General features: G+C 37.2%; 1 protein-coding gene across 3 annotated transcripts in view; it reads left to right on the plus strand.

The window, feature by feature from the left end:
* The first annotated feature begins 675 nt into the window (after positions 1 to 675).
* Positions 676 to 23,569, plus strand: part of LOC122816589 (putative sodium-coupled neutral amino acid transporter 10) — a 436,081-nt gene continuing 413,187 nt past the window's right edge. For all 3 annotated transcript variants that reach the window (XM_044089479.1, XM_044089480.1, XM_044089481.1), the window contains exon 1: positions 676 to 945. In XM_044089479.1, coding sequence (XP_043945414.1) covers positions 856 to 945 — 90 coding nt within the window. In that variant the 5' untranslated portion in view covers positions 676 to 855. The remainder of the gene's footprint in view (positions 946 to 23,569) is intronic.

Here is a 23,569-nt window from a genome sequence, read left to right on the forward strand (position 1 = left end):
TATACTTTTCATTACATTTACCATAGTCAAGTTTTATATTCAAATGTAAATTTTCCATTTGGTGAATTTTTGTTTGATTTATAGGACTGTTTACCACCTGTCAGAAAAAAAGTGTGTGAATGAAACCCGATTACTTCATTAAAGACTCAGAAAATGTTGATTTTTCTATAAAATGGCCATGAAATTAGTACAGCCACCTAATTTTGTGTCTTGCATTAGAAGCTGTTTGTAGTACAGCTCAGAGAAGTAAGACAGTGTGCTGCTTTGTCCATATTATTCCGTAGTCCTAGGTTTGGTTCTGTCAGTCTCCAATTACAAATTATGATTCTGTTAGTAACTCAATCACGTGCTCATGCCTAATATAATTATCTGAAAAATGAATGAATAAAAGCAAGGCTTTAACTGCATAGCACATTATGTCTTGCAGCAAAGTTTTGTTTCTAACATTTGTTTAAACAAAGCAAACATTCCTCTTCACTAGGTTCTTCATGTTTTCTTTCCCAGATTGTAACATCTAGACAGTAGCTGCTGGGCCAGAAAGTCAAGTACTATTACATTTCATTTTTTGCAACACGGAATAGTCATTCAGTAGAAAACCACCACATGGGAGGAGCTGGGCTCTAAATGTTAGCTACACTTCCTTATAACTATTCTGGTATTACAGCTAACAGTCAAATTACCGACACTTGATTTCCATACACTGAACCAGCTATGTAAGAGTCTAGAGTTGACCCTCCTGCTTTTCGCTTTCTCTCTCTCTCATCCCTCTTCCCCTTAGCTGTACCTCAGCCTTACATATCCCAGATTCATATATTTTGGAAAACAACATTGTGTCAAGTAGAAACCTGTACCAAAATGACTGCTGGAGATATGCGTGCCACGGTTACTTTCATCAACAGCATTGTTGGAGTTTCTGTGCTCACACTGCCTTACTGCTACAAGCAGGTGAGTTGGTACACATTTGGCAAACAAGGAACTGTTCTGTAATAAGCTGTGTACTGTTGTAATGTGAGAATATAACACACGGCTCTGGGGTTAACAAGGAGACATAAGTGTATTAAAACTAGCAAAGTCTGTACTACTGTGTAATAGCTGCTAATGTTTAACCAATTTTACTTTTATTCCCAAAGCATTTAGAAGTCCAGAAAAGTGATGGGGGATGGGGAAAGCTTTAAGAGGATTGGAGCTTATATTTGATTCCATATCCAAAAATGTCAGCATGTGATACAAATTATTTTTATGTGTTGCCTCAGCAGAAGCTGTGCTTACTGTGCCCTCTGACCATAATTCATACAGTGATGTAGTTTGAGCTGGTACTGATTTAAAATTGTAGTGCAGGGAAGGCTTAGTCACTTTGAAATTCAAATGACATACTCATGCAGCTTAAAGGTATTATATAGTATGTACACATCCGAACATAAGTTATCATTGTACAGTAATGTGGTTTCATTTTAATGCATATGTTGACGAGTACTGAACTGCTCCCTGCCTCAAAGCTGTTTTTTATCTCATTTTTCCCTTTCCTGATCTATTTATCTCATTTTTCCCTTTCCTGATCTACTGTGACATAAGATATTTCTATTGTGAAAAATGTAGTGCTATCTCCTATTTTCAGCTAGAAATAAGTATACTAGTGTGACACACTCCGAGTCAGCATTAGTGATGTCATTAGTACTAATACAATATAGACAATAAGAAAGGCCCATAAAGTCATTTGTTTAAAAAAAATGTGTTGAAGAACTTGACAGCATCTGGCAATAACAATGCAGGAACAATTTTGGAAAGTTCTTGAAGTAAACTTTTCTTGTGGGGTTTAATAAGCAAAGAATGGTGCATCTGTTACAAATTATTGCTTACTTGTACTATAATTGTTCTGGTTTCACCATGGGGCAGATACATATGTAAATTGGGAGTATATGTTTAGTATTCTTCTTCTTACGGTTTTGAAATAACAAATGTAATCCTTCTGAGGTGCTTTGGTCAAATAGCTTTGCATGTGATTTGCAAGTCTAACTCTCTAACTCTCTCATGCACAAATGGACAGATGAAAAACTTAAGGAAATCCCTTTTATAGAAACCCAGTCAGATGAATGGTATTTTATTTTACAACAACATTAACTGTTCATCTCTTCATAGTATTATTTCCTAATAAAAATAAAGTTGTTTCTTTCTGTTAGTTTTCTTACTTTAAAGATGTCAATACATTTTATGTAAGAAACAAAGGAATTATAATGAATGTAGACTTGCACTAGCTACATCATCTAGTTCATCTAAAAAAAATTAAAAAACATGAGGTACTGATTTTTTCTGTATCTTTTTGTCCCTTGTACCTGTTGATCATTAGACTTGTCATCCTCAAGTCTGATTTTTCAGTTTACCTTGAACGAGACCTGATCACAGGATGCTGTTACCTTCCAGGAAGCCATCAGCTTTTTGCATGTGCTAATTCCATTATTTCCATGGCAACCTTGACAATCAGGTTTAATGTTTTTAATACAGTGAGAGGAATGTATCAAATTCTAAACTCAGAGCATAGTTAAAAATCATGACATCAGGTACTGTCTCAGTCTTTGATGTTTGTTAAGAGTAAACCTCAGCCCAAAATTGGCAACCCGATGGTGGAGACTCACACCTGAGGGGTTAAAAGAAGAGTTTTGCAAACAAGGGGGGTCCTGTGTGACTGGTTTTGGAACATGTTGTTGCCTGTATCATGTGGTTGGGTGGGCACTGGAATAACACAGATATCTTTCCAGGGGTCTGTTCTGTAATTCTGTGAGAGATTTGATTGAACGGGATCTGCTTAGTCATGCCAGTGAAGCTGATGACAAGTCAAAGAACCTATTAGAAAAAACAGTAGCTCTCCTACTTATGTAATTATGTAAAGAAACACACCTAGAGTAGAAATGAAGGGTACAATGCAGTCTAGGAGGAGGACTCTTACCGACAGCATAAGATGACAGGAATGCGTGCGTGGCAGAGGAGGGGTGCATTATCTACATGCAAAACAAAGCTACAACCTTGCCACAACCTTACTGAGTTCTCTCTTAGATGAGTAAATTGAGTTGCAGAATTCCTACATCAGGTATAATGATCACCAAGAGCAGTAATTAGTGCCTTCAGGTGGATGACAATATAAAAAGGCACTACATTTCCTCCTATACCATGGTAAACTATGACCAGCAACTGCAGGCAGCTAAAGAAAATGCCAGAACACAACTACTGGATGGAGGCAAATTAGCTGGAGAGTTTACAGCATAACACAGCTCACTGCTACAGAATAATAGGTACTAGCTTCAGTGTACAAAAGCAGGTTTGAAAACAGTGGCAAATGAAATAAACTTGGAGTAGCCATTAGTACTGGAAGCTGTGGGTGGGAGTGCTAAGGTCAGTACATGCAGACAAAGGCAGATAAAATAAAATAAGTAGAACAGTCAAACCAATTATAAAAATGCCATGATCCCTGCATACATGCTGTGTTACATACAAGATGGAGATGTAGCAGACTGTTCAGTCTGTAAACAGAATCATACAGCACATACTCAATGAGCATCAAAGGAACTTAAGGGCATATTGACTAAGTGGACCTTTTATTCATAACATGTCAGTATGAAGTAACATGGTGTGTGTGTGTATAGTGAAATTCAAATAACCATCTTAAATATGCTTAAGTATAAACATAAAATATGATAAATTCATTATTATATTTTTTTCGAGGGCCAGTATTATAGACAGATGAAGGGTGTAGCAATGGGGGCAGCATGTGCCCCCATTTTTGCAAATCTGGTCATGTCATTTTGGGAACAGGAATTCCTAATGAAAAGTTCTTATGAAACTGACATAGTGCATTATACTAGATTCCTGGATGACCTGTTCCTTATTTGGAGAGGAAGTGAGCAAAGATTAATAGAACTTTTAGACTATATAAATAAGTCAGTTGAATTTTAAAAATGTACTTATGAGTACAATAAGGTAAAACTCACCTATCTGAATATTGACCTATGCATTGACACAAGCAACAAAAAGTTTATCACTAATATCTACAGGAAATTTACCTTTCCCAATTCATATTTGGATTATACCAGCTGGCACACGCACCATCAAAAGAAATCCATAGTCAAGGGTCAATTGGTGCGGGCAGCCAGAATGCTCAACCAATATGAAGAATTTTTATGTGAGGTGGACTTCATATTGCAGATGTTTAGGAAGAGGGGATACCCGAATAACATGTTGTCGGCTATATCCACAGAGGTTAAAAATAAGCAAGATATGGGAATGTATAAGCCCATTTTGTATTATGCAAACAATGTTTATTCAGAGGGAGCAGTTTCAATAGTGGGCCACACAAATAATACCAATGTATGTATGAGTTTAATAATAACATACAACAGTGAAGCCAGTATTATAACTGATATTATTCAAAGAAATTGGGAGATATTGCAATGTGATGAGAATATTGCACAGACGGTGGGTAGAACTCCCAAAATAGTATATAGGAAAGACAGATCTTTCAAGAACATTTTAGAAAGGAGGGCTGAGAAAGTAACAGTTAACAGAGCCATGGGTAATTTCAAGTGCAATAGCTGTATGTACTGTTCATTCATTTTGGAAACAAGGAAATATTTTAAGTTAAATGGAAGAACAATATGTATAAATGGATATTTTTAACTGTAATTCCACCAATGTGACATATATGGCTAAATGTCAGGACTACCCTGTATTTTATATTGGGAAAACCTGTTGGAAATTTAAAGCGAGGATAGGTGAACATCTAGGTGACATAAGGAATAACAGAATCACAAGTCCATTGTACAGACATATACATACAAATGCAGGACATAAGTTTAAATTTATGGTGGTGCAACAACTGCAAAAAGATGTGCAGGGAAGAATATTAGATGTGCATCTAGATAGTATGGAATTAACATGGCAACTGTTTTTAAATGCTTCCCATTACCCTGGAATAAATGAAATGATTTCTATTTCTAGTATTTTAAAGTTGCGTAATATTTTGGGGTAATGAGGGACATAGACATTATGTTGGTTAATCCAACATTATATATATATATATATATATATATATATATATATATATATATATATTTATATATTAGTTATATATAAAAATAATGAAGTTTCATGGTAAAGTTTTTAATTACAATTTGTGTACTAAAAATTGGGCTATTCTGCCTACCAACAAAGAGATATGCACCATTGTTGGCCATCGACCGAAGTATAGTTACAGCAATAGCATGTACTTAAAAAGGCTACTATGCTATGAAGAGACCAAAGAGAGCAGAGTAACATCAAATAGACAAGGAACTTTTCCTTGCAGGAACTATAACGAATGCTCATACATGTCAGGCTCTAATAGTTTTATACATCCAGAGAATGGTAAGACATACACTTTCAGGCACTATGCAGACTGCAAATCTAGAGGTAAGACTAATCGAACCCTAAGAGAAAGGGTAAGGGAACATATCTATGCCATCATCCGGGAAGATGAGACTAATGCTTTGGCCAAACACACATTAGACCATGATTTGAGCCACAAATTTAAGTTCATGGCAATAGAGTTGGTTAACAAAAGCAAAAGATTGGGAAATATAAAGAACCACACTGAGCGACAAGAAACAAAATGGATAATCAGGATGCAATCTGACAGAGGCAAGGGCTTAAATGAAAGGGTCTCTATTACACCTTTCCTAAAGGATAGACCCCTGAAGCACTGAATAAACATATTTAAGAAATAATTATTATATATATACAGGAGAGAACACTTTTCTTCATACATTTTTACTATATATTGAATTCACTGTATTACAAGTATATTGCTTCCAATAACATCTTTTAGCACTTTTTAAGCAGACTTAATAGTATATCTTAATCATGAAGTTATGAAACTGTTTCTTGAAATGTACACAGTTTTTAAATTAAATGATTATATACATATTTAAAAAAATGTATTATATTTTATTACATGGTAATTTTTTATATTATGGGCTTTAATTACTAATTTATGTACATATTTCACAAAGTCAAGATATTAGAAACACTAAGTAAATTGATGCTACCATCTAGTGGGAAATCTTGATATGGCCAAAGAATTGCAATACAAGTGTTTTTGGCACCTTTTTTCATATTTAAATGGCAAAGTAATGGTATTGGATATGTTTGAAGAAGGGTTTGGAAATAACCTGAAAGCGCTAACTGTTTTTAACTTCTGTTTTGAATAAAGGACTATAAATTGAAGAGCTGTGGTGGTACCTGGTGTATTTTTCAGGATATTGTTGCATTTGTGCTTACGCTGCAGGTACCTTCGCCCCAAAACTGCTTTTGGACTTACTGATTGTTTTGTGTTTTGGCAGCAGTAAGGGACATAGCTGAAGACAATGTCCTCAAAACTGAACAAGTTTTTAATTCGATACAAGAAGGTAATAAAGGTAACAAGACCGCTAATGTAACAGAAGCCTTTAAACGTTTGTTAAAAGCAGAAACCAATGCACTATTACAATTTCAAAGGACTGAACTTCTTAATGCTAACAGTAATGAAGAAAGTAATATACATACGATTGATGTGCTCCAATTAACACGCAAGATGGCGAATTTGATAACCAAACTCAAGAATATACAATGGCAGCGCAAGCACATGGAAGAATGTTTTTGCTTCCATGTAGTTCCTAGAGGGTTAAGAATTTTAAAGATGCCCACTTATGGGACTTTTTATCCTGAACTCTTGGCCAAATGGCAAAAACTCAATACTGATACCAGTTTTTCTTACATAAAAGTTCTTATTGAACAATATATGCAGAGTGAGAATGATATCAATCATAAAATTACAATCCTACAAACTGAGCTGATAACGCTTATGAACTAAAGGGATTTTATTGTATTTCATGATGTACTGTCACATATATCTATGTTGGAACATAGATTATTACTGGATAAAAAGAAGAAACCCAAGTGAGATTTAAAGGATTTTAATGTTGGTAATGTGTTCTCTTGGCCGAGAGAACCGAGGGCAGTGAGAGAACCAACAGTATCAACACATTTGAACAAACCCTCATTTATACACCAATCCAGGAAAGTGCAGCAGACCAACGCCACCTTCCAGCCCTCGGGTACATCGAGACATGAGAATGGAACCAGCAGAGAGGCAGTGAAGGTAATGAGCAATAGCGAGGTTCAGGATTCACTTACTGAACAACATTTTAGTCTTATTGGCCGCCGTGTGAATGATAAAGAAACAGCAAAACAAACAATGGAAGGTAAAGATGTAAATGATATGATCAACAAAGAGAAGGAGCAGAGACAAACATATACATCTAACAGCTCCATTTCTCTATCTACAGGGGATGTAAGAAGAAAACATATAGCTACCAATGCAGGCCAGTCTGATTTAAATTCATTTTTTCACCAGTTTCCTCTGCCGATTTGAGAGTAGAGGAAATGGACTCCAACCAAAACCAGCAGGAAATGGAAAACATCAGAGTACTTGATAATGCAGCAGAACAAAACAGAGACAAGTGAATTAGACTTAATTGTTAATCTATCCAATTATGAATTGAATGTTTTTGAGAGATCTCTTTTAAATAGAGGGTTGTCTTTTATACCTGCTAAAGGAACTGATGCTATTGACTTTATTCTAGAGGTTAAAATGTTCGTTAGGAATGTGGCTCTAAAAATGTTATGTAAAAATTATCATGGAACCGGACAAACTGTTTTAAAGAAAACAAGTGCTTTCACACTCGCTCTACACCCCCTCTTAAAAGCATTCGAACAAGCTTGTGAGAGGAATTTCATACAAATGCTGAACAATGCAAAGCATAGCAATAAACAGATTTTTTATAATTTAAGCAAAGATGAGTATGCAGCACTTGATAGTTTGAGTAACAACGATCAGATTGTCATTAGGCCAGCTGACAAAGGCGGAGCCATTGTTATTTTAGATAAACAATATTACGAAAATTAAATACAATTAATGTTAAATGATGGAACCTACAAGTTGATCGAAGGCACACAGTTGAATAAGATTATCAATAACATAAATAGTAATGTATATGATTTATTAATGTGTGAAGTTCTTGATCCTGATCTATACAAATATTTTCTTGTAGAATTACCAACTATTCCCACTTTTAGGGGTCTCCCTAAAATTCATAAGAATGTTATCAACCCTAAGACGAGGCCCATTATTTCAAGTAGAGGATGGTTAACAGAACCACTCTCAATATTCGTGGAGAAACAGCTCAAAGATGTGGTATTTACTAGTAATACGATAATTAGAGATACTCAGGAGTTTCTTAAAATATTATCGGAGTGTATACATTATATAACTGACTTATATGACATCTGGCTTGTAACGCTGGATGTCAAGTCTCTGTTTACAATGATACCTAATGATGGGGGCCTTAAGTATCTAAGGCAATTATTATGTGCAAGGAATGTCACAAGTGCAGTTATGATGAGATGTAAGTTATTGCTAGAACTGATTTTAGAGAATAATGTTTTCACGCACAATGACAAGTATTATTTAAAGACAAAACGGGTAGCAATGGGAACGCCTTATGCAAACTCTTACGCCACTCTAGTTATAGCCCAGTGGGAGAAGACACATATCATAGATACAGAATATGGCAATCATATTAGGTACAACAAAAGGTTTGTGGATGATGTCTTCTTCCTATGAGAGGGCAATGAAGCTGATTTATTTGTATTTATTGAATACATCAACCAAACAACCAACTTCTTAAAATTTGAAGGGAAATGGTCCAAATCAGAGATTGAATTTCTGGATGTGTTTATTAGTAAGGAAAATGTAAAATGTAAAACTACATTATACAGAAAGAGTTGCAGGAAATATAGCCTTCTCCATGGCACAAGCATGCACCCCAAACATGTATATCAGAATATAGTTATAAACCAATAAAGGAGGATATCTAATTTGACAAGTGATGATGTCAAATGTGAACAAACTTTAGAACATCTGAGAAATGGATTTGTTATGAGGAGATACTCCACACATGAAACAGAGATATTGAAGGATTCAACAATGGTTGATAGAAGAGGGAAGGGAAGACCATATTTTAGAAACAACAATATACATACTACAACATTGACTCAGGTAGACAGACAAGTTACCAATACACAAATAAGATTAAATATACCATATTCAAATAACAATACAGATGTGAATAAAGTCATTACTAAAAATTGGACTAGTGTGACTACCAACAAAGGGATATGCAACATCGTTGGCCATCGACCAAGGGATAGTTACAGCAATAGCAAGTCCTTAAAAAGGCAACTATGCTATGAAGAGACCAAAGAGAGCAGAGTAACATCAGATAGACAAATAACTTTTCCTTGCAGCAACTATAACCAATGCTCATACATGTCAGGCTCTAATAGTTTTATACATCCAGAGAATGGTAGGACATACACTTTCAAGCATTATGCAGACTGCAAATCTAGAGACTTGATATACCTCGCCAGCTGTGTGAAATGCACCAGTTATTATATAAGTAAGACTAATCGAACCCTAAGAGAAAGGGTAAGGGAACATATCTATGCCATCATCCGGGAAGATGAGACTAATGCTTTGGCCAAACACACATTAGACCATGACTTGAGTCACAAATTTAAGTTCATGGCAATAGAGTTGATTAACACAAGCAAAAGATTGGGAAATATAAAGAACCACACTGAGCGACAAGAAACAAAATGGATAATCAGAATGCAATCTGACAGAGGCAAGGGCTTAAATGAAAGGGTCTCTATTACACCTTTCCTAAAGGATAGACCCCTGAAGCAATGAATATGCATATTTAAGAAATAATTATTACATATATACTGGAGTGAACAAATACTTTTCTTCATACATTTTTACTATATTTATTGAATTCACTGTATTACAATTATATTGCTTCCAATAACATCTTTTAGCACTTTTTAAGCAGAGTTAATAGTAGTTGTATCTTAATCATGAAGTTATGAAACTGTTTCTTGAAATGTACACTGTTTTTAAATTAAATGATTACATAAATATTTTAAAAATGTATTATATTTTATTACATAGTAATTTTTTATATTATGGGTTTTAATTACTAATTTATGTACATATTTCACAAAGTCAAGATATTAGAAACACTAAGTAAGTAGATGCTACCATCTAGTGGCAAATGTTGATATGGGTAAATAATTGCAATACTAGTTTTTTGGCGCCTTTTTTCATATTTAAATGGCAAAGTAATGTTATTGGATATGTCTGAAGAAGGGTTTGGAAGTAACCCAAAAGCACTAACTGTTTTTAACTTCTGTTTTGAATAAAGGACTATAAATTGAAGAGCTGTGGTGGTACCTGGCGTATTTTTCAGGATATTGTTGCATTTGTGCTTATGCTACAGGTACCTTCGCCCCCAAACTGCTTTTGGATTTACTGATTATATACCAAAACTACTTGAATCACCACTGCTTCTTTTCCATTCATATCTAGCATCTGTCATTTTATAAGTATTATTCACTCACTATCACATTCATTACCGATGCAAACAATATTCCATTCATAGGACATATTTGTCTTATTCCACACTTCAGACATAGTTCTTTAATCAGCTACTCATTCACTAACACTGTCACTCTGTTATATTGACATGCTGGCATACACTCTCTGCTAATTCTGTTGCATGTTCCATACTTCTCTATGACATCCCACAAAGCATCATGTCCTACTATATCAAATGTCTCACTAATATCACCTACCATAAGTTTCATATCCTCCATCTTACTTATAATATCATCTACAATTTCTCTCACAACCAATTACAATTCTGAACACCCCTTCCCTTTTATACCATATATACTTTTTTCCATAAAGTCCTATATCCTTCCTTCCATTCTTCTTTGTATTATTCTCATAAAAATATAATCTGTGTTATTTAGTGTGATGGATTTCCAAGTTTTTATTTCATTCTTCTCATCTTTCTTTCATACAGATTTTAATATCCACTTCATAACGCTTCATAAATGAAGCATTCCTTCAACCATTCATTCAGTACATTTACAAAATACTCTCTTTGCCAATCCATTAATTTTTTGTACATTCCATACCCTACACCATCTGGATGTGATACTGAATCAACATTTATTTACTTAAGTACTTTGCCCAAATCACTAATAGTAATTTATTTTTAAAAGTCTTCCTTAATTCATTTTGGAACTTTTTTTTAAATTTTATTCTCTCTTACTTCCTTCTTTTTATTCTTATAGATATTTTCCACATGCTGTACTACCATACTCATAATTTACTATTGTGTTCTTTTTTACCTCTTATTTTACAGTTTTAATTTCCCTCATTATATTAATATCCTCATTAACTGTTTTACACAAATGTACTGATGCTTCTCCCTTCTTCTGCCTAAACAGCAATGCCTAACTTTTTATTGATTTCTTTTATGTTTCTTTTTAAATATCATAATACTTTCTTGTATTACTCTTTAAATTCTTTAATACATTTCTGTACAATTCCCCATGCTTCACCTTCTCTTCCTTTTTTCACATCATCCTGCCACTGGAAAAAAAAACATTTTCTATACTTCTTTATAAATTAAATCTACCATTCGGATCAGTTTTTATAAAATTCCTTCATGGTTATATGATCCTTCCATAACTGCAATACTTCTCACTCTCCAATTTCATCCCATAATTTCTCATGTATTCTTTTTATTCTCTTTCCTATTTTAATATACACCCTTTCTTCCATCATCGTTGTCCATATTGCTAAATGGTTTGAAACTCATATTACAACTGTATCACCATATGCTAACCCCAAGCCTTCCTATAATACAAAATCATCAATTTCAGATCCAAGTGCCCCCTTCTATATCTACTGACTTTTGCTCCACACAGCTAATTTACCACATTGTATTACTTCCTGTATTTTACACCCTTCTCTTTCTTTTTACATTTCCCCTTAAATCAAAATTAAAGTCCCCTGCAATTCTAATTAACCACTACACAGTCTAATATTTGATTAATCATATTCTCTCTTTCCTTGCTAGTTATATATATGCATATAATGCTATATTTCTGTAAACATGTTCCCTTCACCTCACATCCACAGCAGTTAACCTTCCCTACCTTACCAATGTCACATCTTTTATTTTCACTGTCTTTTTACACAAAACAGCCACTCTAGAACTATGTTCACTTCCTAAGCTCTCTAGTATATTTCCAACACTCAGTGTTTCTGTTTGCAGCCATTCTTCCCTTGTCAGGAGTCTTACATCCTCTAACAGAATAACATCCACATCACATTTAGCACAGTATTCCAGTTTGCTATCCTTTTCCCAGTGTTACTGAAATTCCTCTAAAATTAAAGCTTTTTTTTTTTTTTTTTGTTAAGTTTAGGACAAATATTTAAATTTTTTTGTTTTTGCTTATTTTTACTTGTCCCCAGTTAAATATTTTCCTTGGTTTATGTACACATAACCCTTGACCTTCAGAATCAGATTTTTCACTAGGTAGAACTTCCAAAAACGATTAGTATCAGTTCCTGCTCCTGATCTCCCTTCCTGCTTGCACTCTCGCTCCTCATCTCCTTTTCATATTTTTTTCTTCTTCTACAGTTTCTTCTTCACCAAGGTCACCCACTCCCCCATCTTCCCGCTGTCCTTCCTCGTGTACGTTTTCTTCTCTTTCCTCTTTCTTTTTCATTATTTACTGTTTGAGCTTGACAAAATGTTCCTTTTCAAACAAACTGCATTCAGGCACACACCTTCTTGCTGTATCTCACTTCACACCACACTGGTTACATCACACCTTATCACATTTTTTAATTAAATGAGAAAAGTCCATGCAAAACAAACATGATGTAGGCTAGAGAGCATATCATAATGTCCCGGTATGACCAGCCACATATGTGTTTCACTATGTTTTCTTTGTTTTTTTTTTTTTCCTCATTTCAAAACAGCTTCCAATCTTCACCCTCCATTCTATAAGTTTCCCTCATCTCTAACTTTCAAAATATTATTAACTCTTTCACACAGACCCGGCATGCATTTTTAACATCGTCTTCTTCCAGTTCATGAGTTCTAAACTGCAAAGTAACATTTTTTAGCATTTAAGTTACTAGCAGAAAACAAATAATTGTTTCACAAATAAATGTTCTTCTTTTTTATAGTTTTATAATTACAGTAATCTCAACATCAGTTGATCAGTTTCAAATGTTAAGTCACAATGAGTCTATTTCCCAGTATGAATGAAAAAACAATTTTCTCGAGCTTAAAAACCCAAAACAGTTACCAAATTGTCAAGTAAATTTTTTCTTATTATTCTGAGTCGGTATTCTCTTCTTTTTATAACAGTTTTATTTATAATTTGTTGTTGCTCTACTTTTTTACCTGATGTGACTGCTGAATATGTTTTAGTTACTATATTATTTGCTACCACAAAACCAGACACCATCTCAGTTCGTTGTTGCTTTTGTCTTTAATTTTTGTCAGTGCTGCATTTTCTACTGTCACATCACCTCCTTTCTTTTACACATTACCATCCTCAGCACTTCTGAAAACATTATCTGCCTTCTCACCCCATGAAACATCATCCTACACCATTAGTTTTAACAGAACATCTCCTGGAAGTCCTCCTGACATCACTTCTGTTATCTGCACCATTTCAACAGACTCACTTCTTTCCTTCTCCATGGAGATAGCTAAATGCTGCTCATTTGCAAAATCCACCACACATGAATCTTTGTTTGCATTCTGAAGCTACGTATTTAACAGTTTTTTCTCCAAATTCTCACTTTCCACCTCCAATCTCTCCATAGGTTCTCTCTCTCCTCCTCCTCCATGTTCCTGCTTTCCTTAGGCCTCTTCCTTGCTGCTGTAGAGCCCTCTTGAGTAATCTAGCAGCTCCAAAGATTTGGGAAAGTTCCCTAATGCCATGGTCAAAATTTTCCTAATAGTATAAATACCAGCTTGGGTCTTCCCTGAAAAGAGACACTAGCCTAGTGGCACTAACCTGGCCAAGAAACGATGGATGGATAAATAACTAACTGACAAATCAAATAAATAAAATTAATAGGCCATCATTCTTTCATCCCATACAACTGGAGATCTCTTGAAAACGTAATAATTTGGAAGAGTCTAATGTGCATGATTACCAGGATTTATAGAATGACATTTTACCAAGGAGTGGAGCTTCACCAAACTACAGTCATATACATTTCATAAATGGACATGTTTTATGGACAAACAGTTGAAACCTCAAAAGGTCTGAAACTGTGGCAAGAAGTTTACATAAATAATGCAATTGAAATTTTGGAAGTTTTGGTGATAGATAAATTTACTCGGTAGTACCTTAAGAAAATGGGTAGCCCAAAGTGAACCCGAGGCTTCTGAACTGCCATCGTTTGAACCAATTTGTTAAATGGTATAGGAAGGGCACATTTCATTGTCCATGCAAGTAACACATAGTGACATCATTATGTCAAGTATTATACAGTTAATGACAGTAACACAATACTTGTAAAAATGTTTAATACTAATCAACAGTCTGCTAAACACAGCGCACCTGACAGTATAGCAATGGAGTGTGAGAATGTTTAATGGTTAACTGTTAGAAACATAGAATCTGCTTTCTGTTTTTATGCTTGCTTCAAACTTATGAAATATACTATTGTAGTAGAAGGGAAAAATTAATGGGATTATATTTTTCTTGTTATAGAATTTATTTACACAGGCATTCTACCACAAGAGGTTGTTTTAAAATTTTTCATTATATTTGTTGTGGATAGGGTCTACCTTATCAATACAATTATTTAAATGGGAGTATAAGTCAGAGGCATAGGTAACAGCTTTAGCAATGGGATCCATTTGAAGAGGATTGCAGTGGAATTTATTTAAGCATCAAGTAACTGATGAAGGTTTGGTTTTGAGATGTTCCTAATGACAGAAGTATTTGCAGGGGAATTACCACCAATTTTGGTCTGAATTAACAAGGAAAGATGATACCTGTGGAGTGTGCAAAAAGAAAACATATTTTAGGGATAAGAGCAATGATATTGGGGGCTCTAGTAAGATGGTTAACTAGTTGTACAAGGGAGTTAGCACTTTTAATGTCAAGGAAACACTGGACATGCCAACTGTTGACAGTGGAGGTCAGCCAGTTTATTGCCAGATAGCTGAAATCTTCAAGTAGAAAAGCATTGGGTTTAATGGGTATTTCGGCTAAGGTACTGAGGTAGCTGTCCATGCTCAGAAGAGGTTATAGAGGGTTTGCTATATCTAGTTATGAAATGATAATTAAGTTTTTTTGGGTATTTTGGAAATCTAGGAGTACAAATTTGGTGTCTCAAGGAGTTTGTCATGAGGTGATGATATCCTTGACAACTTCTAATACTATAATTGCCAGTGAATAAAGAAACTATGCTGGTTCACTTGTGAAATTCAATAATGCCCACACACACACACACACACACACACACACACACACACACACACACACACACACGCGTGTGCACACGCGCACACGTGCACATGCACACACGCACACACGCAGACACACACACACACACACACACACACACACACACACACACACACACACACACACACACACAAACTCACACACACCTGTATATACTGGTAATTATTTGTTGTGTAACAGTATTTCTTGAGAGAGTACCTCTGCGAAGAGTCACTGCTAAGTCCATAATAGAAGAATTACTAGTGCTCTTCTCTAGGGTAAGAATTCCCTAAGACCTTCTAACTGACCAGGGCACCCCATTCACCATCACAGTATGGCATGAACTGTGCTAACAGCCATATCCAGCACTATTTAGGCAACCATTCTAGGGCTAGTGTTGGCTGGGGGGAACTGTGTTGGCTGGAGAGGCCTGACTTTGCTATAAAACAAAATAAAAAATTTAAAATTTTCCGTAAATAAAACAAGCCCCACCATTAGACTTCCATAAACACAGGAGGGCTTTAGGATCTTAGAGAAGACTTCTGTAAACACAGCAAGCCCCAGAAACCTAAGCATTATAACATTCTCACATAATTTTTAAGAAAGAAAACTTTGGAAGATTTAAGTAGGACATCAGAGCAGCTAAGTACATCTGCAGTAACAGGAAGATATGCTTTCTAGCAAATGGGAAATATACAGAGCCAAGCTATTCTGTAAAAGGATATATGCAGAGAGAGACAGAGCTGTTTGCAATGCCCCTGTTAGGGGGACAGTCTAATTAAGTGACTCTGCTTAGAGTCAAACACTGAAATTTAATTATTGGCAAGTAAGTACCTTAAACCTCAATACCAACTGCCAGGTCTCCTTTAATTGTATTTATTCATTCAGTTTTTGTTTTTAAAAATCCCTGAGGATTACAGTATGTCAATATCTGTCATAGAGTTTCATAGCTGTGTTGTCCATTGTAAGTGGTGCCACAGGTAGCACATCTGCTGTAGTATAGAAGGCTGTGGGTTCTCTTCCCACACCAGGTAGATTGATTGCTGACTCTACTATGCAGCATAAGGGAAAGGGTGCTGCACTCCTAACTGCATCTGCCTTTTGATGAGATGCCTAGTAACTATAAACCTGATGTTGGTTTGCCAGCCATGACCTGTTGTATATCACCAGCACACCATGTTTTATGTAACATAGGCAATTTATTTGTCAAGGGCAGCAGGCAATGAATTTATAGATGAAACACTGAAATGCAAAGTTGTTTGCCAGCAACTACCTCTTCATTAACAGTTCACTTTAATGTGGAATTATTCAGGTGACTTTTACTTCTTCAGAGATTGTGCAAATTAACTGATATTGCTGGATTATAATGACAGTAGTTTGAGTGGTCTTTCCTGGTTGAAAGGTTCTGAAATGGATAGTTTTGTCATTTTTGGCTTGTATGTTTTGTTTCACTGCTTATTGGAAAAATGTTCAGAACTACAAATTTAAACACAGTCTAACAAGTGGTGCTGTCTCCAATAAGGAATATAATTTAATGCAATCATGAGGGTGACTCAAACAACACATGCAGTTATACATGGGCCAGAAATGTGTGCAGGGGCCTATGGTTTGAAAACAGCCCAGACATACATTTAATCCGCCACTAGCAAAATAGAGTTACTGTAAATTTGGGTTTCAATGCCGTTCCAATAAATAAGAGTTTCAAGGGCAAATACATTTAGTGTTGCTCATGCTAAGTCTGTTTTCTATAGTGAGACTGTATTATTTTGTTTAACCAACTATCAATGTTTGTGCTATAAAATTTGAAATAAAAGTTTTACATTAAATCGAAATATCTGTAATCATCATAGAATCAAAGAAGAAAATACTCTGCATAATGTCAGTTTTGAATAGTGTTTACTATCACTAGTGATTGATAGTAATGCTGTGGGGGGGATGCATTATTCTGCCTAGGGCCACATTTGACCATGATCTGTTTCTGCCCGTCTTTTGAGGTAAAACAGATAAGGACACGTGTATTCCACACTACAACAGATGGAATAGCTGAACACTTGAACAAAACTTAAAAGTTTATGTGCCATAAGGACATACAGCTAGATGGGAAAAATTGAGACCAAATGCTGCCAATACACTCTCCTTGTTACAAGTGAAGTACCCCATGCCTGCTGTCAGATATCTCAAAAGCTTGCTATATATATAGCAAAAGAAACACGGAAGGAAGAAAACACCCTTTTAAAAGCATAACAGAGATATTTTAGGACTTGCAGGGCAGTTTAAGAACTGTGATACCAACAGTGAGAGACCATATGGAGAGAACACAGCAGGAGCAACAGAGAAAGTATAACAGATCGCCTGTCTAAAAGTGTTCAAAGTAGGGTATGAGCTACTTATTTTTATAATTAATATTAAAAAGTTCCCTGCAAAGTAGGCAACCCCTTTTGAATAAATAGAGGAAGTAATTTAAATAAATGATAAGATGAGACAACTGCACAAAAAGAAGCCAGAACATTTATGTCAAATAAATATTATGAAACCTTGCAGAGAAATGTGTACTGAAGTTTCTGTAACAAGTATATATCTGCAAAGGAAGTTAAGGCTCACAGCACGCCCTGAAGTCAAAATAGGGAAGGTACTATCAGCATCTCAGAAAAAGGAAGTAAAAAAGCATGCACTCAGAAAGAAGGACATCTTCTCAAAGCTGCCTGGTAAACCATAGTAATTCATCACAACATAGAACCTATAGCAAGAAAGAAAGCACACTTAAATCACGTCAGATACCAAAGTCCCAATGCAAAGCAGTCAGACACAAAGTATGAAAGATGTTTGTATTTGGGGAGGCAAAAGAATCCCAGAGTGGGTGGAATAATATGACTCTATTGGTACTTAAGCCTGATGTGTCTAATAAGATTTTACAATGACTTTAGGAAGTTAAACAGCATGTTTTTTTTTTTCTTTTGCCACAGAATATAAGTATACAAGGTGTCTGTTATGGCTGGGTGGCTTCATCAATAAGTCCCACTCCAATCAATGCATGATTTTGAGACAAAGCCATCTGGTACCTTTATACCTCATTAGTCAAACCATGACTGTTTAAAGGCGACTTGTGCCTGGCCTACAGAGCAGTCTCAGACCCTGCCTTGATGAAGCTGCTGCACACCCACAAATCCAATGGGACAAGATTCACTCACTCTAGAGATCCTAAACTAGCTTGTGATATTAACAGGACATGCTGGAGAGACATATATGTCTCCCAGAGCTTGCCACTCTTTTGGAACAAACTCACAACTCATGTAAAACAGAGCTCCTCAATGACTCTATGTGATGCATGTGCACTGGCCCAGCAATCGAGGAGCCTCAATCCTCACCACTAACACCAGTGAGGGATGCCCACTTAGGGGAAGATAACAAATACACACACAGTAAACTACAATTTCCCTTAAGAGCTGCGAAGATAGATGAAGGCTGCCAGCCTAGCCAGATAGAAATTTGTAGATAATTCTGTCATTTGTAAATATTAATATAAGCCACAAGCTTGTTCTCTTAAATGGGAAAAATGGTGTTAAATGTGGAACTGCCAGAAATATAACAACAGTGCACTGTGCTACAACAAAGCTGACAAGTCAATTATTTGATGTCAAAACTTGGAGCTGATATTTCTAGATGAAGGAATTCTGCCTGTTGTTTTGAGGCCAGAGTTAATGGCTAGAATTTGCATATATAATTTCTTTTATTGCTCTGGTTCCTGATCAGCTGCAAGATCAAAGGGGCTATTAACCTCTGAAAGTCTGTTAGCCTGGGAACCAGAAAGAAATTATGTAATCTGAAGTCTGTGTTATCAATTTAAGGACAGAAAGAATGAGACCATTTGAGCATTTGTCTTTTGAACATCCATAATCACCAGCACTGTCTTGCTCTATATGTAAATATGATTTTAGAACGGTGTTTTCTCTTAGAAATAGCTAGGAATTAGAAATATTAGAATAAGCGTTCTTCTGTGTTGATGTCAGAACCTTCTACTGTATTATTTTAAGTATTTCTCTGTTATCTCTGAACTCTTGACTGGTACCATGTAGTAAGAAATTTTGTCTTTTGTTTTTATTATTTATTATTAAATATTTTAAACCTTTTAACTGTGGCTGTTTTGTGTAGAGATAATTTAAGCTCTAGAGTGCATTGCATATATATAGTGATACTGTATCAAGTCACTCCAAATAAGCTTTGCTGTTCAGTCACACCGTTTGGATAATAATATTGCACAGTAATAATTGGACACTCTTTAATAAGAGATAATTTAAGCTCTAGAGTACATTGCATATATATAGCGATACTGTACCAAGTCACTCCAAATAAGCTTTGCTGTTCAGTCACACCATTTGGGTAATAATATTGCACAGTAATAATTGGACACTCTTTAATAAGGGCCTTTGACTAGCTGATAAATATTAGCTGGGTGGTGGCAGTGATTTCTACCATATAGTCTGGTTAAAATGGGCATGGCTGGAGAACGTGTGCCAGCCTTTCCTCAGGAGTGCCTGTGTGGTTGTATATCAATCTTATCTCAAAGTGTGTGTCTGTCAGCTACTTGGGCATGGACATGAAGCACTGGTTGGACAGAAAGGGTGCTGGAGGTTTTAGCTTGCCCACTAGGCTGAGATCTGGACACTATAGCTCTGCCAGTGGAGAGTCTTATTAGGGACCTGGAAAGAAAGGGAGAAACCAGCCCCAGACTGACTGTGATCTCTGTGCGCTCTTAAGGGAAATTGTACTTTGCAGTGTGTCTATTTATTACCCGTTTTCCTATATGGATGCCCCTCACTGGTATTGGTGGTGAGGATTGAGGCTCCATGATTGCTGGGCCAGTGCACGGGCATCACATATTAATTGGTTGCAGTGGTGAGATATCTACACCACATATTAATTGGTTGGCAAATACTAATTGGCTTGTAGTGGTGTGGGTAGAGTGAATTCCCATAGCTTGTGTACAGTGATCACTGAAGGTATTTTGTACTCTAAATCAGCCACTCAATGATCACAATTTTTTTACTTCTTTTGTTAGCTTAGTTAGTCAGAGAGAGCAGGTAGAATGTGTCACTGAAATGTGCCAGGCTAGGGGACTGGTGCATGGAAACCTGACTAAGGCAGACCTGATTGCAGCCTTGGTCACAGCTGCATCAGAAAACAGCAACCAGGAGGATGATCAGACTGGCAGTGGAGAGGTACCACACTCAGATAATGGACAGCTCAACCTTTCTGCAGAGGACTTAAAATGCATCAGGAGCTAAACGGACTTGAGTTGGAGGCCAGGCATTTGGAACTAGAAGTAGTTGACTGACCGAGGTGTCTAGAGATCAAGGACAAGGAGAAACTATGATGTTTGCAGGCTGTGGAGAATGAGAAACTGCTATGCCTGGAAGCTGAGGAAAAGGAAAGGCAGAGGCAGCATGAGAAGGAGATGCTGACTCTTTGCCAGGGTCATGGAGGTAATGGGAAAGGGAGTAAATGGACCCCAGAAGCACAAAATGTCAGTAAATTTCTTCCGGAGATTAAAGAAGGGGATAATTTTGAAAATTTCATTCATATGTTTGACATGGTATGTAAACAGTATGATGTTGACCAAAGGCTCTGGGTATGGTTCCCAACCCCCTTACTCCATGGAAAAACTGTAACTGTGTTGTCTAAAATGTCTGATGTTGACTGTTTTAATTATACTATGGTTAAGAACTGTTAGAATTGTTTAAGCTAACACCTGAAATGTAAAGGAAAAAGTTTTGTGAGCATAGACGCAAGGCAGATGACAGTGTGTGTGAATATGTTGCTGAACTGAGCACTTATTTTCATAGGTGGGTGAGTGGATGTCAGGTCACCACTTCTGAAGGGATGGCAGACCTATTGGTGAGGGAACAAGCCCTTAGCACTTTGCCTGAGGACATGAGGATCTGGTTAGCTGATAGACAGTGTGCTACTTCAGATGTGTTAGGGAAGAAGGGAGACCTATACCTAGCAAGCAGGGCAGGGCTCCCAGTACTGCTCATGGGTCTAAAGGAACACATGATGGGCAGCACAGACTGCCCCAACAGAATCTACCAGTTGCAGGGGAAGCCACTAGTCCAGGTACACATCAAGGACCTAGGGTTAAATGTTTTGAATGCAACCAGTGGGGCCATGTGGCATACAGATATCCATGGAGGCAAGGTGGGTAACAAAAGGTGAGAGAGCCAGTAAGTGGGAAAGACAAAATGCCAATAGTAGGTTGTCTTGAGACAACAAGGGTTCTGAACTACCATCCTGCAGATGTCCTGATAGGGAAGGATTTGGATGAGGCAGTACCATGTGCTTCTGCAGTTACACACAGTCAGGCTAGGAGACAAGCATGTGGGTCTGGTAGCCTGGGGGAAACCCAGACAGACTGCATACTTGCAGCCAGGACTGGTGAGGTGGTTACTTCAGGGAGGGAGCTACTCTGTATCAGTGAGACTGAATGTGAGCCACAGCTGCTTGTGGGTACTGATGTTCTCTTGGACAGAGTGACTGCAAAGATAGAGGTGAGTAGTAGTACCCAGGCTGACAGTGAGGCACCACTGTCAGAGGATGCCAGACTTCCTGTGGAAGTGTAGCTGGATAGGGTTACAAAGAGAGTTGAGACAGGCTCAGTTTTCAGACACTACATTGCAAGGCCTGAGGCAGGTAGCTTGTGAGGCACCTGATTCTCAAGGGAAGGGGAATCTGTGTACTGAGACAATGGGTTACTGTATAGAGAGTGGACCCCAGAGGGATGGCTAGAAAGTGAGAGGGTACAGCAGTTGGTAGTGCCTAGAGCCTACCATGTGGCACTTCTAGCCATAGCCCATTATATTCCCTTTGCAGGTCATATGAGCATAAAATGTACAAAGAGATGTATTATGCAGAACTTCTATTGGCCTGAAATTTCCAGAGATGTAACAGGGTACTGCAGGACCTGTGAGCAGTGCCAAAAGGTAGGCAAGGCAGGAGACAAAGTGAGAGCTCCTTTGATGCCTTTCCCTGTGATTGAGGAGCCATTTCAAAGGGTAGCTATGGATATTATGGGACCTCTGACTACCCCAAGTTCCACAGGGAAAAAGTATATCCTAGTGGTAGTGGATTATGCTACACAATACCCTGAGGCAGTGGCTCTGTCTCCATTGAGGCAGAAAAGATGGCAAATGCTTTGTTAGAGATTTTCATCAGGGTAGGTTTCCCAAAAGAAATACTGAATGACAGAGGTGCCAATTTCATGTCAGACCTGCTGGCTTGTCTTTGGAAGTACTGTGGGGTGAAGCACATGAAGACCACCCCCTACCATCCACAGACTAATGGGCTTGTTGAGAGTTTAAACTCTACAATGAAGTCCATGCTACGGGCATTTTTAGACCAGTTTAAGAGGGAGTGGGACAAATATTTGCTCAATTTTTTTGTTTGCTTACAGAGAGGTTCTAGGAATCCACAGGTTTTTCACCCTTTGAGTTGCTGTATGGGCATAGGGTGAGAGGACCTCTAGATTTAATTCAAGATGAGTGGGAAGGTGAGTGTGAATCTCACAAAGTGTCTGTTGTGGCATATGTCCTAAACCTCAGGACAAGACTCAGGAAATTCATGGGCTTGGCTGAGGAGAACCTGGCAGAAGCCCAACAACAGAAAAAGGTGCGGTATGACAGGAATGTTCGAGCTAGAGAGTGTGCTTTGAAGCAGCAGGTAATGGTTCTCATTCCTGTCAGACACAACAAGCTACAAGCAGCTTGGTAGGGACCTTACAAGGTGGTAAGAAAGGTAAGTGATGTTAACTACATGGTGGAACTGCTAGGCAGGAGGAAGGGGCACAAATTGTACCATGTTAACATGATAAACCTTACCATGATAGGGAGGCCCTTGTGCTGAGCATTTGCAGTGGATTGCAGGAGGAGTCTGAGGGAGATCTGGTGAGTGATCTCCTTAATGAGGCTCGGACTGACACTTCAGTGGAAGGGGTAGCAATGTCCCAGCAGCTATCTCCAACCCAGGTTCGAGAAATCTGAGCAGTGTTACAGGTGTTTGGGAACATGTTCACTGGGCAACAAGGGTGCACCCACCTGGTGCAACACCAGGTGGA

This window comes from Protopterus annectens, chromosome 12.part0, assembly GCF_019279795.1.
Source record: "Protopterus annectens isolate FY-2018-M chromosome 12.part0, PAN1.0, whole genome shotgun sequence".
Lineage (NCBI taxonomy): Eukaryota > Metazoa > Chordata > Ceratodontiformes > Protopteridae > Protopterus > Protopterus annectens.